Source organism: Panicum virgatum, chromosome 1K (assembly GCF_016808335.1).
Source record: "Panicum virgatum strain AP13 chromosome 1K, P.virgatum_v5, whole genome shotgun sequence".
Classification (NCBI taxonomy): domain Eukaryota; kingdom Viridiplantae; phylum Streptophyta; class Magnoliopsida; order Poales; family Poaceae; genus Panicum; species Panicum virgatum.
This window is the reverse complement of record NC_053136.1, coordinates 49,952,084-49,968,644: the sequence shown is the minus strand read 5'-3', so window position 1 is coordinate 49,968,644 and position 16,561 is coordinate 49,952,084. Positions and strand designations below refer to the sequence as shown.

Below are 16,561 nucleotides of genomic sequence, written 5' to 3'. Positions count from 1 at the left end.
ATATAAAAAGCCAGGCCCTGATTGGACCGAGTACTCCCCGTCCCACGCTCCACTACCGACACCTGTTCCGTTTAAAATCCCGGGCGTCGACGTGGCCGCGTGCGCAGCCACAAACCACCGCTCCCCGCCGCAATTAACAACCCGCTAATCAGCTCGGCGCGCCCCAAATCCCCCGCTAATCACCCTCTAAACCGCTCTCTCCTCCCTCCCTCCCTCCGCCAAAAAGCTAATCCCCTCGCTTTTCCTATCTCCACTTGGGGGGTTGGGGTTCTAGACTCGTCGATTCGGTTTCGATCCTTCTAGACAGTTCGCCGTGCCCGGCTATAAAAGCCGGCACCTCCAGCGGCCATCGATCAACACATCAGCACTAGCACGCAGCCCTTTGCTCATTGGCCGGGGTTGGGGGTTCGAGACTCGTCGATTCCAAGGTATGGAGAAGTTTCTAGATGCTCCCTTTTTTTTTCCTTCGTAAGATCTCGTAGAGAGATCTCGATGCCATTTTTTGCTCCGATTTCGTGTTCTGAGCGGTGATCGTGGCGTGGCGCGTGAATGATAGATCCGGGGTGTCCTGGTTATTTGTCGAGTGGGTTTCATGAGTAGGTTGGTGCTTGAGAGGGATGTTCTTAGCTACGAGGAGTTCGGAGGATATTCTAGATTCGTGGTCCATAAGATAGCAAGTGATATATCAGATTCGTGATTGACTTGATGGGAGCCGAGTGTCCAATCTAGATTATTGGAATTCCAATTGACTAGTTCCTGATACGCTTCATTTTTCCTTTGTTTTTACTCTGGGAAAGTTAGGTGCTCCAGTGCGCGGTCAGATTTTTTAACTCAAAATACTTAGGTCATCTGACAATATCTGCAGCTAATGATGCAATGCTCATAATATTTTAGCTTATTTAAAGCCAATTTAAACCTCTGAAAAACTATGTTTACTGGTAAGCCGATTTTGGCATTTTGAATGATCCAGTGATTTACCTTCTGTTTATTAGAAGTAGCATTGATGCTGTATTCCGTTCTCAAATCATGTCAGCATATATTTCTCAAACAGATATTGGTTGCTGCGTGTTTTGACATTTGTTTATTTTTGCTTATCTAGCTATTGGCGTAATGCATGCGGTGGCACCAAGCATGAGGCAGGAACTGCATTACTTGCAAGGAAGTCACAAGTAAGAAACCAAGCTTGTAGTTCATCATAAGGCGCAATTAGTTTTGCGTAGCTGGTTTCTTCAATCTGTTGTTGCAGAAACACTCTTTGTAGCTCATACTAACTATCTAGAAGGCTGGTTCTGCAGCTCGCCTTAATGGGCCTGCATTTGACCTCTATGGGCCTTTCTCCTTCTATGCAATTGTCCGTGCAGCCCAGGATTGTACATTTTCTGATATTATGTCTCCCAAACTTTAAGCAATGATGACAAATAAAATCATACTTTCCACGTCCACTTTAAGTGTGCTTCAACTAGAATCCGAGAAAAATTAACCACTTGAGAAAAATTAAACTAGTAAGTAAAACTTTAAGTTTTAAAGTCAAATCAACATACCTGGTTCTTCTTTCTTACCAAAAACTAAACCCATGATCGACTACTGCGTGCTCCCTTTCTTTTTATTTGATACCTTAGAACCGGTGTAGTCAGGAGCATTGACGTTCCAGAAACTTCATTAAACCTTTTTTTTTGGCCAAATTTCTAAAATATGACTGCAAATATGTCAGAAGTATCTAGATTGGCCACATAAAATCTAGAATACTGTTGTTTTGTTAAATATATATTTGAAAGTAATGGTTAGAAGTTAAAAGCATCAAATAAAGAAGAATGGTTGGAGTACAGTTCAGTTACTCAACACTGTTGATAAATTTTGATACAACTGCACATTTCATTCTTTATTGGCTCATAAATTTTTTTTGAGTAAATTTCATGGGCGGTCCCTAAACTATCGGACTATTCTCATCCAGGTCCCCATCCTATGAAATTGCATTTTTGGGTCCCTAAGCTATCTAAATGGGTCGTCTAGGTCCAAATCAGCCACGCCATACCCCAGAAGCTGATGTGGCAGGCTGACTGTGCAGTGATGTGGACCCTTACATGTGGGGCCCATATGTCGGCCTCCTCCCTCTCTCCTCCCTTCTTCTTCCTCCCGCGGCCGTCGCGAGGAGCCACCGCCGCCCCGAGGAGCCTCTGCTCCTCCCTCAGGCCCACCATGGCCGCCGCCGCCATGGCCTCCGACCTCGAGCAGGAGGCCGGCCGAGCTCCGCCGCCGCAGATCTGCTTGAGGCCGGCCGGAGCAGGAGCTACGCGGCCGGATCCGCGCAGGTCCGGCGGCGGCGGCACTCCAAGCTCGGGCCCGTGGCCATGGCGCCCGCGCGCGCCCCGTGGAGCTCCCTCCCCCTCCCTCGCAGGCAGGGCGCGGGGCCATGGAGGCCGCGCTCCGAGCTAGGGGCCCGTGGCCATGGCGCTCGCGCGCGCCCCGCGGAGCTCCCTCCCCCCCTCGCCGGCAGGGCACGGGGCCATGGAGGAGGCGCTCCGAGCTCGGACCCGTGGCCATGGCGCCCCCCCCACGGAGCTCCCTCCCCCTCCCTCGCCGGTGGGGCGCAGGCCCTAGTCGCCGCCGACGCCGCGTAGCCCCTGCAGGAGGAGGAGCAGGGGCGGCCTCCCTCCCTTGCGTACGCGGCTAGTCGTCCTTCCCCTCCCCTGTGCCCGCAGTGGCCAGCGGCAGCGGCGGCGTTGGTGGCCCGGAGGTCGAGGCGCGTCACGCTGTCCGCCGCCAGTGCTGCGCGCGGCGCTTCGACTTCCCGACCGCGGCGGCGACGAACTGGTGCAGCGAGGCGGCGTCGGTGGAGAGTGCGGCGTGGGCGCGGGAGAGAGAGGCGGCGACGTTGAGCATCTCCGTGACCGCCACCGCCGGCGTGGGGTGGTGGTGGCGGGAGGCGGCGGGCGTTGGGGGGCGGTGAGGAGGGGGAGGACGCGGAGGGCGGCGTCGGGCGGGAGAAGGGAAAAAAGAGGAGGAGAGATTGGAGAAGAAGAAGTGAGGGGAGAGGGAGGAGGCCGACATATGTGCCCCACATATAAGAGTCCACATCACTACACAGTCAGCCTGCCACGTCAGCTTCTGGGGTATGACGTGGCTGATTTGGACCTAGATGAACCATTTAGATAGTTTAGGGACCCAAAAATGCAATTTCATAGTATGGGGACCTAGATGAGAATTGTCCGATAGTTTAGGGACCGCCCATGAAATTTACTCTTTTTTTTCTTGCCATACTTCCAAAAGATTGCAATAATCCAGTTGGATATAAATAATCTGCTGAACTAAAGAGCACTTTCAAGCAAATAGGCGCTAAGAAACTAATGATCTTGAAGCTATGCCCTGTAAATCCTTTCAAACAGGAACAACGACCTTCATTTCTAATGTTCTTTTGCCTTCATGGGCCTGTAATTCACCTATACGGGCCTTTCTCCTCTATTGCAATTAATGTTCAAACTATAAGCAATGAAAAATAAAATCACACTCTCTACATCCACTTGAACTGTGCTTCAACTAGAGTATGAGATATTTTAAACTGGTAAGTACAACTTCAAGTCAAATCCACATACCTATTTGGTCCACCAAGAACTAGTCATCGAGATATGATCGACTAACACGCCCTCCCTTACTTTTTATTGATGCTTTAGAATCAGCATAGTCAGGAACATTGATGTTCTGAAAATTGAGTATTTCATATTGTTCAAGACCAGGTTTTTAAAATTCGGCTGCTAATATGTTTAGAAGTATTGCCATTTGAAAGCAACAACACCATTTTTTGTTAAGTGTACATGTAAAGTAATGGTTAAAAGATGATAGCATCGAATAAGGAAAAATCGTGAGAGTATTATAAAGTACTTGAGCACTTCCATTTCATGTTGGCATAACCTTTTTCTTTTGAGGGCATATTGGCGTAAACATTGGTCGCTGTCAAGGATCCACATTTTCCTTTCAGCAAGAAAAATACTCACATACATTGTACGTAGTCCAGTTACTCATCATTGTTGATAATCATATATGATACAATTGCACATTTGATTCTTGATTGGCACATAAATTCTTGCTTGCCATACTTGCCAAAAGATTGTAATAAGCCACTTGGATGATCTGTTGAACTAAAGAGCATTCCAAGCATATAGGCATTAAGAACTAACGATTCTTCAAGGTCAACAATACAATAATCTAGTGTACCATCTTAATTGTTTTTTGAAACGCCTTATTAGTTTTTACAATAACCAATATGGCGTTTTCAATACAGTAGAGCATCACATAACATGATTGGTCATATATGTAGTATGTACACAAGCCAGTTTCCACTCGGTATATTTCACAAAACACTCATTGCAACCAAAGTGCTCCGCATGCGTGAAATTGGTGAAACGCCACGAGATTTTCCAGCTTTTGCTGCATTTTTTTAGTGCAGTTGAAGTCTGCAACATATCAAAGCATAGGTTCTTCATTAGGATTCTTCATACTTCTAGGAGCCTTATTTTATTCTAGAAAAAAAATTATTTACCCCAGTTCTGGAGCCCCTGCTTTGTGGTTCTCCCCATCCTTTTGGTGCGATTGTATCTGTTCAAGATTAGAAGGGGCATCTGCATCGTGTGCAATACTAAAGCTGTAGGGTGTGCTAGAGCTTGTATTTGCATCAGCAACATCTCTTTGTTCACTGGCCTGGAGCTGAAATTGAAGTCATTTAGGTTAGCTGCCAACATCACATCTTTATTTTGTTGAAGTTTTTTTTAAAAAAAAATCATTCATCAAACCTTTCTATGCAGTTCCATTTTTTGTTGCGACATGATATTTGCTCTTCTACAGAGTTCCATGTTTTCCTGGTGAATCATGCTACCCTGTATCACCGTCAATATAGTTAGATGCAACAACTTCCATGCATGATCATTTGTTTGAAATAATAAAAGGGCAGATTGTAGGGCTTAACCTTCCTGTGTAACTCTTCAATCTCACTTTTCAAAAGATGGTCCTGTTTGATATATGTTTACTGCATATCAGATTGAATTAAACAAACCAAAATGTGGAAACAAAATGGATGATGAATATGACCTTCCTCATTCTGACACTACGTAGGCTCATCTCAAGGCGATTCTCTAAACTTTGGAGGTCCCTCACACCTAGGCCTGAAAGCTCCTCTCCCATAAGTTGCCTACAATAGTGCAAAAGATTTTCTCACATTATCTTGGGTAGGATATTGAAACTAATCCCAATATATTGATAGTAGAGATTATCAATTTCCTTTCCTGAATAGTGAATACCTAGATTTTTTCCATCAATCCTGGCTAAAAAGGTTTCATTTTGGCTACACAGTTCTTAAAAAGTTCTCATATGGCAGCTAAAGTTTGTATTAATTAGTGTTCTTTTTTTGTTTCAGAATCAATTGGAAGATCATACTTGTGGCTTTCTTGCAAGTCGTGCAGTTGTTGCCTCAAGCTTGCTGCCTCCCTTTGCCAGAGCTACAAGTAAAATAAGAAGTATTCTCAGTTTCTGAGCTGCAAAAAATAATTTTGGAAAAACAATCGAGAAATGTATTGCATGATATATGAATATGCTGCTAAAAGTTAATCAATACTCATCGATACTCACTAACTGCACATGCTTTGCATTTGGGGTTAACATGCCTGGTTAATTTACATGCGAACATTTGGAACTATAATGCTGCAATTTAGTTATACAGTAGACATCTGAACATTTATGCTATGGTCTTTGTTACTGTAAATTTAATCAATACTGTTCCACTTCATGCAATGTTAACTAAGTTCAGGAGTTTGTAGCTGATCATTATGTTGGAACAATCAGTAGAGTAACATTGTTGCATTATAGTCACCCAACCTGATTTCAAGGTAAATTGAGCTTAGTTTATCTATTTTCCTAAAGAATGCTCTGTCTTGCATTCTCTCATGAGCATTTGTAGTTCTGTGACATTGTGATGTTCTCTTCTTAATATAATGATATGCAGCTCTCTTGATTTTTCTATGAAAAAAAACATTGTGATGTCTTCTTTTACATTGTTGATATTCTGTTAGAGAATAGTATCATAGTTCCAAATCTATAAAGCTTGATATTGCCTAACACAACGGTGGAGCAGCTAAGTGTAAAAGAGCAGATACATGTCATAATCTACATTACCATGTGGCCTGTAGGTGGTGATCTGGTATTTTTTGATTAAAAGTTCAATTTACTCCCCTCAATTATAGCCAAAGTTTGGATAACCCCCTAAACTATGATTTTGTTCAATTTACCCTCTAAACTATGTCATTTAGTTTATTTTACCCCATAACACAATTTATCTTTTTTGTTTCTCCTTACACAAGTTGAATTTTAATTTCAAATTTTGCAGGGTAGTAGTGGACATCACAATGCATATTTAGAAAAAGTTTTATAATTTTTACCCATTATTTTTTATATAATTTTGAACTCCAACGACTAAATTATTATTAAATATACTAACCTATCAAAATAATGATAAAAAAATATGATTTAGTTTTCTAACATGTGTTATGGTGTGTACTGTCATGCTGTAAAATTTCAACTTAAAACTCTACTTATGCATGAAGAAATAAAAATGACAAATTACAGTAGGGGTAATTTGAACCAAATGAGATAGTTTGAGGGGTAAAATGAACCAAATGAGATAGTTTGCGGGGTAAAATGAACCAAAAAATAGTTTAGAGGGTTATCCAGACTTTGGCTATAGTTAAGGGGAGTAATTTAGACTTTTCCTTAGAAAAGAAAAGTCATCAGGAACGGACTGGCATGGAATGATGCTTTGCAGGTGGTCTAGCACTGTATATACCTAATACAGCTCTTCCAGCTGACATGAATCATGATACCAGTCTCATACTAGTGTCAGTTACATGGACTAATTGTTCTGTTGTTCAAATATTTTGATGTTCTTTATCTTGTGCAAATGACAGTTTCAGTTAATTTCTTAACAGATGTATTTTAAAGGGTGCCATATCCTTTTGCGCCAGTTTCCGTAGCAGGGATGGTTTGAACTATCACTATGTGCTCTAAAGAATGAATGGAAGTTCAGATCGTTAGCATATTCAGTAATCACTGTGCTCACTTCTAAACTATTGGGTAAGCGTTGAAAGCTAAAGCGCCCTGTACTCGTCTTTGTTTCGGTGCACTCTTTTTCATCTGCTTTTTCTTTTTTACTAGGATGAACCTTGGGGGTGTCTTGGCTTTGACTTCTTTGGACATAGATGTGGCTTCGCCAGCTGACTGCTGTGAGGACTGTACAGCCTGTGTAAAAAAAATTCTCTAGACCTGCGAGGGGGTAAACCGCCTCCGAGCATTAATGTAAGAAGAAGACCTCTCATGCAGATCGAGAAAATTCCCGAATCCCTACCCCACCTTTACATACGGGCACCGTAACCCGTGTGAGAGCGGGCCGAGGTGAGCCTGGACTTATTTTCATGTGCTTTAGCGTGTAGGTAGGCGAGAGGATTTTTTTTAACCTCAACCTGAAATTTGCTCTCATCGGGAGTCGAACCCAAGATCTGAGGAGTGCTACTGAGGCCACCTAACCAATCCGACTAGGCACCCTTTTGCACAGCCTCTGTAAAAAGCTCTATACTGTTGCGGACGATGTCCATTTTTTTTCATCCATGTATTTTCTTCTCTCATTTTGTGCGTGTTTGTTGTAAGACCGGACCGAACCCATGCTACTTACAGAACACTGGCCGATAACTGTCAGGACTCCAGGCCTTACCGGGCCATACTGCGTGAATAAGCTGTCCTGTTTTCTTATTTGTTTGGACCAGCAGGTGTCAGTCCCTTTTCGGACTATACTGAAAATGATAATCCCGGTTTGCTGTATACGCTAACCTTATACTCTCTGCGATCACAATTATAAGCTTGCATAAGCATGGATCTTGCATCATTAATAATTTTTATCTTGAACCAATTCCATATTGGAAGAATTCAAATGCCTCTATTTAGGGTGCATTATTAATTTATCCCAATTATCAGTGGCGGACCTAGCGCCCGGCCACCAGGGCGCTGGCCGGGCTCATCTGGCAGCGGCATCTACATAAACTTTGTGCAAATGGCATCTACACAAGCTCTATGCAAAAGAATACTATGGACATAAGCTTAGAGTAAATAGCTGGCTATTGCACACAACAAGCACAATTAATCTAAGTATAAACAAATTTTCTGGGTCTGCCACTGCCAATAATTATGGGGAAAAGAAAATAAAATCTGTTGGAGTACTGTTTTGCCATCAACTCTCTCAATATGATAGTTAGATTTAGAAATGAGACCCGTTAGAAATGCTTTTAGATTTACCTAAGAAAAATCTAACTTTAAATATCAAAAATGTATTATCCTAAATAAAAAGAGTTACAAGTCTTCGTATGCCTAGCAATCAACTGGTCCCATCATTGTAAAGTTTAAAATAAGGCTGATAAATCGCCACACCATTTTTTTGTGTATATCATGCGATTACCTTTTTTGTTATTATGATGAGCGAGAGCGAAACAGAAAAGGCTGGTTAGTGGCAAATCAAATAATTAAGCCGAAGCACATGGAGCAAGCCGAGAGAATTGGGTGCTTATTAATAATTTGGCTGGTGCTACAACTAGGAAGCACACCCACTCACACGATGTGCACCCATTGCAATCTTATGATAAGAGCACGGGCGCCTAAATAAACTAGAAACGCTTAATAGATCGCCACAAAATCTGCTGCAACATAGAAACGATGACACTGGGCTCAAAATGTTACCAAGGTTTGTAGGCGCTGTGTGCGGTGTGACTACGGTCGGTTAGAGTAACTTCAAATCACCTCTCATCCCACCCCTACTCTAAAAGTATCTCTGGGAGCTTTTTTAAACGAATCTACTCTAAATCATTATTTAGAGTCACTTGAGTAAAAAATATTTTCTATATCTTTGTGCTTTTCAATATCTTCTTTATATCTTATGCATAGTCTAGAGAGTCATTCTCTCTCTTCGTCTTTGGCTAGCGAGAAATCCAGAATAGAGGATGTCTATATTTAGATATCCAATTGAAGAGTCCGTTAGAGGGTATTTTTTCTCACCAAAATCTCTATTCTTGTAAGAGCAACTCCAAGAAACTCTCTATATCCTTTCTCATTGTTAGGAATAGAGATTTTGATGAAGAAATACACTTCAACGGTTTCTCTAATTGGTTATCCAAATATAGCCATCCTCCATTCCACATTTCTTGCTAGCCAAAGATAGATAACGAAAATGGCTTTCTAGAGTGCACACAAGATATAGAAAAATTATTGGAGAGTGAAAGCATATAGAAAGTGATTTTTATGCATAAGGCTATACAAATAATAATTTAGAGAGTGAAATTTAGAAAGACCCTTGGAGATGCTCTAAGCTTAAGAGAGAGACTCAATGGACCCCTCCTATGTGAGGCAAGAGGGGCATTTTGGACCATACAAAAATACTAGAACTTACACGTGGGTTCAAGAGAATCAAATATGGACAAAATGACATATAGCAAAGAACGAAACGTAATGACATATCTCCAAATATGTGAATTGTAATGGCAGATCGGTTGTAATGGCACGGATCCAATTTACTCTATTAGAAAAGCCGCAGCCCCAAACATACTCTTACACATACGTAAACCAATCAGAAAAAAATCATACTATATATACTAATCAGAAAAGAAACCTAAAGGACGAAGCACCTGACCTTTGGCCAGACGGCCAGACTAACATCACATGACACATGTGCCATGTCACCAAAGTTCTGTATGTAGTGAGCATTAATCCTAACGAATAACAACATATATACATGTGTACGTACTTATTTCTCACCGTACCATAAGCTCTGAAGTTGCATTGTTCACGCCAAGCTGCTCCTCTTTAGCCTTCCCGTACCGGTCTATCACAGCTTTCATGCTAGCAATGTACAGTGAAACAAAATGGTGCAGTTAGTTTTGTATGTTTGGACTTTCAGGTATATGTTAACAAAGTAGGCCTAACAGAAGATGCTTTATAAAATACTCCCTTCATCCAGTTTTGATTGATATATTTTCATATGACACAATGACCAGGATCACTAATGTGCTTATATATCAATCTACTTAATCAGATTAATATCTCTACCGGTTTCTGCTATTCTTTATTGAGAGAGACTTCTTGTTTCACGTACCGCAGCCCACATTGAAAACCGACAGACCAATCAAATTGCGAAAAGAAAGCGGAACAGGTTATTGTGTTGGGAAAACTTCGAGCTGGAGACTAAATACATCAATCAAATTTAATTTCTAAATTTTGGTAGTATATCTATCAAAACTGGATGAAGAAAGTAACAGTATATATACCTGACCTTTTTGTATTAAAGACATTTTTCCTAATTAACACAGACGTTGTAGTAATTCTTCATACAATTAGTATTAGTAGGATTCAAGTTAGATTGCATGGTGCACAGTTAGCTATTCAGATTTTAAATGTCAACAATGATGCTTTTAGTTGTGTATACAAAGATGAGACAATTTTTTTTTCATTTGACTCGCTTGGATTTTTCTAATAGAAGGAACATTCCTCTAGTCTTGCGCACCACTTTATTTTGCTTCGATGATTCATTTGTTTGGATGGAAATGAATATGCTAATGAAATAACAGTTGCACAGAAAAAAATCAAAACCTTTCATTTCATAATATAAGGCTATCAGACTCAGAAGGATAGAACTCTTTCTATTACTGTACATGAAGAGGAAATGTTGAAATATCGCCTTATGTTAAGATAACAAAATACCAAGTAAGACTAGAATTTTTTTCCACATGGATTTAATTAATTACTAACTTGTCAATTCTATCTTCGACAGAAAATACTCGAGATCATATCATTAGTTCTATACTATTCACACATCTAGGAGTTTTAGCTAGCTACTCCATCCATCTTAGTGCAATTCTAATTTTTTAAGACAGATTAGTGGTGGAATGAAAACACTTTTATGCCCTCATTTATTTGCCAAATAAGGTTAGTCTTTGCATGCAAATCAAATTTGACCACTTAATTAGGCAGTTAGTTGAGATCCACTCTCTAGAATTGTACTTTGTGAGATTTTTTCAAACACGAAATTGTACTTTTTATGGGACGATAGAGGGAGTACGAACAAAACCATTAAGGAGTGTATATATAGCAAATTAGATACTCTCTCCGTTTCAAATTATAGGTCGTTTGACTTTTTTGACCTCAAGTTTGACCACCCATTTTATTCAAAAATTTATGTAAAATATCATTTCTTTGTTGGGGCTTGTTTTATTAGTACAAGTTCTTCGAGAATAATTTAAATTTGACTATGTTTGCATAAATTATTTGAATAAGGCGAGCGATTGTGGTTAAAGAAGTTAAACGACCTATAATTTAGAACGGAGGGAGTAGATCAGTTGAAAGCAAGCGAAACTAATAGGAAATCTGTAACACATGTGAAACGAATCCTACTTGGTGCTGGCGAACTCGTAGAGCCTGCCGGTGCTGGAGAAGATGATGAGGCCGACCTCCGCATCACAGAGGATGGAGAGCTCCTTGGCCTTCTTGAGCAGCCCGTTCCTCCTCTTGGAGAAGGTGACCTGCCTGCTCGTCGAGTTGTCTATCCGCCTGATCACGATCTTTCCCCTCACCATCTCGAGGAAGAAGATGGAGGAGCTATAGGACGATTGATCTAGCGGGAGCGAGAAACGGAAGCTGGCTTAAAATCAGGTGGTTTCAGCAATACCTGAGGGAGGAAAGGACAAGCAGGCGAGAGGTGGCGATTAGGTTTTTATGCACGAAGAATTTGATGCAGGTGGGCAAGTGGCGGCTCTCAACTAGTAGCCCTTCCCTATTTAGCTTCTCCTTCAGGCTAACCACCAGCTGCTTAGGCACTTAGCCATGATGCTCCAGCTCCTGTATATATAATATTATACACACAAACCATGCTATTTTATTGCTGGCACAAATGGAAACCCTCCAGGTGATCGATGCCACCATTGGCTCTCCTAGTCTCCTTAACTATGTGTCAAGGCAGGCCCCTTGAGCCTTGTTGTTGTTGATCATTGTGAGGGCGGTCATGACCCCTGGCTCTCTCAAATGTGGTTAGTTGGTGCTTATTAGCTAGCTTGTTTGCTGCAGCAATACATGTAGCATCAGAGATGCATGCATGCCCTTTGGCGCTCTGAGAGGGCTTATTTGGTTCTGATTAAGGCGATGTCGACATCCCACTATCAGCGCCTACCTCGTACGGTGACCTTAACATCCACTTCCATTTTCTTAAAAGGCCGTGTGCTCCCTTTTATGTTTGTACTGCACTATCCTATGATAGTTTGTACTGCACTATCAGCTTTTTACCCCAATTTTAACCACTTGTTTTATTCAATAATTTGTGCAAAATATCACTTCTTTTGTTGTGGCTTGTTTTATTATTAAAATATTTTCAAGAATGACTTAAATGTGACTATGTTTGCATAATTTTTTTTAAATAAGATGAGTGGCCAAAATTGGGGTTAAAAAAAATCAAGCGACTTATAATTTAGAACAGAGGGAGTTGTACCCTAATTGTACGTGCATCAATGGCATCCAGTTTTGTTCCCATTTGTAAATGGTTAAGGGCCTGGCCTTTGGGTGTTAGGAAAAATAGTTAAGGAGGTAAAGACGTAACATCATCTCAGATAAATATAATAACCATGCATATTTCTTGTCCCATTGTATTACACTATTTTATACTTTTATTCTTTGTGCTTTGCAAAAGGGATATGTTTTGAGTGAACAGAAAAAATCATGGGGAATCTTCACACATTGGCTAACAAAAGTCCGGCTCATCAGTGAATTGCTGATTTATTATCCTTTTGTCGTTTAGCTATTTTCACGAACAACTTCTTCTGGTTTTGCATAAAGGTGGCAAATCTGTGGGTGAACCCGGTTTCGAGCCTAGGTCGACTATGTACACCCTGCATCTTTAGACCGCCGACCGACCATATCGGTGGTTTTCGTGATCTTTTTCATCGTGAGGACGATCATGACCCTTAATGTATGGTTTCTCAAATTGTTTTTCCTTATATTCCTTTCCAGATAGAACTGCACCACCTTCCATTTCACAGGACAAAAATAAAAGGAAGTTGTATCCCATCCATCCCATATTACAGCCATTCTAGAAGAATCCATTTCCAACATGTAGACGAACTGGAGGATAAGGACTAACCCCAAATTGACATTATTTTACATAAGAAATGATGTGCGGGCCTTTATTTTTTGAATAACACATCTTTTGTGAGCCCAAAATCAATACCAAAGTTATGTCCAGTTAATCTAAGGGTACATGGGGTCTATTGTCCAACTGCCAATGTACAAACAAATGATCATTTTTGAAGGTGTTGTTTTTAAGAGAATATTTTCTTTTAGAATCTATAGAATACAAAAGAACGTGAATATTGTGGACCTAAGAGTGAGACACATTGGTTCTTTGTATAGTCAAATTTCAGCAATGGTCAATGTTGCTTAGTACATTTACTCCCTCCATCTAAAAATGCAACTCCCACTTTTCAAGGAGTCAAATAATTTCAAGTTTAACTAAATTTATACAAAATAGTATTAATATTTATAATATAAAATAAGTATAATTAGACTGCTTATATAATATATTTTCATAATAAATCTACTTCGCGACATAAATATTAATAATTTTTTATATAAATTTGATCAAATTTGAAATGTTTCACTCCTCGAGAAGCGAAAGTTGTGGGACAGAGGGCGGAGGGAGTATTATTTATCCAGCAACTGGGGCATGTTACCTGCATCATGGTGACCACGCAGGAGAGATCGCTTTGGAAACTGAAAGGAGATTATCCTCGTCGTCGTGCTCCGGAGCTGCATCCGGTTGGTCGCGCAGACCACGAGGTACCATGTCCAAATGGACCAATGGAGCTTCAGTTTCCTTCACGCCGATCGATCCCGGATCAGCAACGATCAGCAAAGAGGCCTTCCAAGTTCCAAGGTTCAAACCACTTTGAGGAAAACAAAGGTTAATGCATGGCTGTGCGCGCGATCCCTTTTGGGTTGGGGAAAGCGGCACTGTATTTTCCGGTACGAAAGTGGCCGGACAAGTGTCAATCATTGCCGTATGATGAGACAACACCTGTCGAGAAAGGTATCGGGAAGCACAACGAGCCAACCGCAAACCAGGTGCGCAGCTTGCGTGGAGGTTACTTTAATTACTCAATTTGTTTATACTGATCTGGTTCTGATTTCACTGCATTGGCCCCCTTCAAAAGTAGTATGCGCATGTTGATTCAAAAGTAGTATATAGTCAAATTTGCAAAGCCACACGAATATTTTGCCCACGTACTCCATGGGTCAAATTTGCAAAGCCACACGAATATTTTGCAAAGCCGAACGCAAAGAAAGTATCAAATATCCAAATTTCTTGTCTATTGTAATTTATTCACATTTCTAAACAATCACGTGTAGCCAACACAAACAAAAAAACTTGACCATAGTGAAAATAGTTTTGTTTTTCAGATTACACACAGTACAACAATCAGACACTCACACCACTATGAACACCTATATACAAATCATACCCTTACGAGCACTTTCGAAGACTGAGCGAGCAAATCCTCAAGATCGACGAAGTTACCGCAGGCGTCTTGCTATCGACTGGAATGCCGCCTACCACTAAAAGCACAACGTTGTTAAATTTTAGAATATTCCCTCGCATGGGGAGTCGAACCCAGGACATGAGGTGCTACCGAGATCTTCTAACCACTGACTACATGTCTATTCGTGAAAATAGTTTGGCCAGCAGTTTTTCTCAAACCTACAATGAAGCAAACCTAACCACTGTGCTTACTCTAGCTGCTTTTCAATTCTAAGCTCATCCTTGAAGCTAACCGTGTATGATGTAATAGTGTTGTCGTGGGATTTCTAGGGTACCCACAGCCGGGTGACGGAACGCACCCGCCTATTCCCAGAGAGGGAGTGCTCGGGGAGGTACTAGGCGATTGGGCTGATCTAGCCCTGAGATAAGCACACAAGAACACACGATCTAGAGTGGTTCGGGCCGCCGGAGCGTAATACCCTACGTCCACTGGGAGAAGTTTTGATCTCTGTTGTGTATGAGTCTATCCTCTGCCGGGCCTTGGCTCTCACCCAGCTTGCCCTTCCTTCTAGCGGGCGCCCCCTTTTATAGACCAAGGGGGCGGATACATAGGACGTTGGGGGCCCCGACAAGTAGGCCCAACGTGACTGCGCAGCATACTACGCAGAGTATTTAGATGGGTACAGTGGTTACGAATCTTTCCTCCGTTACGCTCCGCTAGCGCTACAGTGGTCTTCTCTTGTCCCGTCACCAAGGTGTCCGTTGGGGGAGAGTAGCTTACGGCGTAGCCTGTGGAGGCTATTATGTAGGCGTCATAATGGGTGAAGCCGAGCCGTCGTATCCATCTGTTATGGCAGACTTGGCAGGCGCGGCGTGGGCGGCGCCAGCGGCTCCACTATCTTGGTAATACGCGATCAATAGTGCCCCCTGGTCAAAGAATCGCCTCAGCTTCCACTGCATCAATGCGGGCGTCCACCTACCATAATAAATGCAGTGGTGGGTGAGGCTTAGTATGGAGACCAAGCGGCCTTGTACACGTGTCTGTGCTTGTAGACACATGTCGGCTCCGGACCACCCGGAGGCAGGGCGTCGACTTCTTCCCTTAGCGAGGGGTCCGGTTACCATACAAGGGGTCCGGGACCCCATGAGGGGTCCGGGACTTCCGCGGGGCTCCGGACCCCTCGGCTGTTCGGGCTGCCCGCCTTTTCCGGGACACGCGTCGTTCCCGGATCTTTCCCAGTCGTGAGGCAGGTCCGGAACCGTTGCCGAGAGATCAGGACTCCGGACCACGGGGGTCCGGCTGTTTGGACGTAGTCAAGGATAACTACAAGGCCCTTGCCTAGACACAGCAAGAAGGGGTACCCCCAGTCCTGGGGTACCGATAGTGGCCCCCAGGCCCACCTCGGGAGAGGTACGAACCCGCGAGTGGGACCACTACCGTGATGTGTTTCTACGCAACTTGATTACGTTGGTGCGCTTATGGAGAGAGAGAGCGAGCGTCCCGGACCCCTGAGGCCGGTACACCTGTTGCCAGGTTCAGGTACTAGAGTGCTCTCCACAGGGCGATGAAGGTGTTGGCTTAGGGTATGGAACCAAGCTAAGCGGCTACACAGACTTTGGATCGCTCAGGGAGCAAGCACTACTTCCCGGACCTGGCTCTTGCCGACCGTGGCGAGCGGTCTCCGCCGGAGCGGGCCACCGGAGTGGACTTGGAGCGACCGTGGCGAGCGGTCTCCGCCGGAGCGGGCCACCGGAGTGGACTTGGAGCGACCGTGGCGATCGGTCTCCGCCGGAGCGGGCCACCGGAGTGGACTTGGATTATTGCTAACGAACCAAAGGAAAATGTCACCGGACCTCACAGTAAGGTGCAAGAAACCAAGCCTTATACTAGAAGGGAGCCCGGGACCTCTAAAGACAGCAGTCTCGGATACTAGAGTACTTGTAACAAGGTAGTGAAGTACGTAA

General features: G+C 42.8%; 1 protein-coding gene and 1 long non-coding RNA gene across 3 annotated transcripts; one reads left to right on the top strand and one right to left on the bottom strand.

The window, feature by feature from the left end:
• The first annotated feature begins 29 nt into the window (after window positions 1-29).
• On the top strand, window positions 30-7,785 carry LOC120640830. 2 transcript variants are annotated; one of them, XR_005662014.1, is made up of 5 exons: window positions 30-428; window positions 1,100-1,169; window positions 5,405-7,113; window positions 7,195-7,335; window positions 7,470-7,785. It is a non-coding gene; the product is annotated as an uncharacterized LOC120640830 (long non-coding RNA). The 2 variants fall into 2 exon arrangements; XR_005662013.1 differs by having other exon boundaries at window positions 7,195-7,785.
• Window positions 4,155-11,648, bottom strand: LOC120640819 (MADS-box transcription factor 57-like). Its single transcript, XM_039916737.1, has 8 exons — window positions 11,467-11,648; window positions 9,840-9,918; window positions 5,425-5,486; window positions 5,080-5,179; window positions 4,958-4,999; window positions 4,785-4,868; window positions 4,535-4,698; window positions 4,155-4,448 (listed from the first exon to the last, which is right to left on the bottom strand). The coding sequence occupies exons 1-8, from the start codon at window positions 11,646-11,648 to the stop codon at window positions 4,433-4,435; spliced, it is 729 nt and encodes a 242-aa protein (XP_039772671.1). The 3' UTR covers window positions 4,155-4,432.
• Window positions 11,649-16,561: the final 4,913 nt, after the last annotated feature.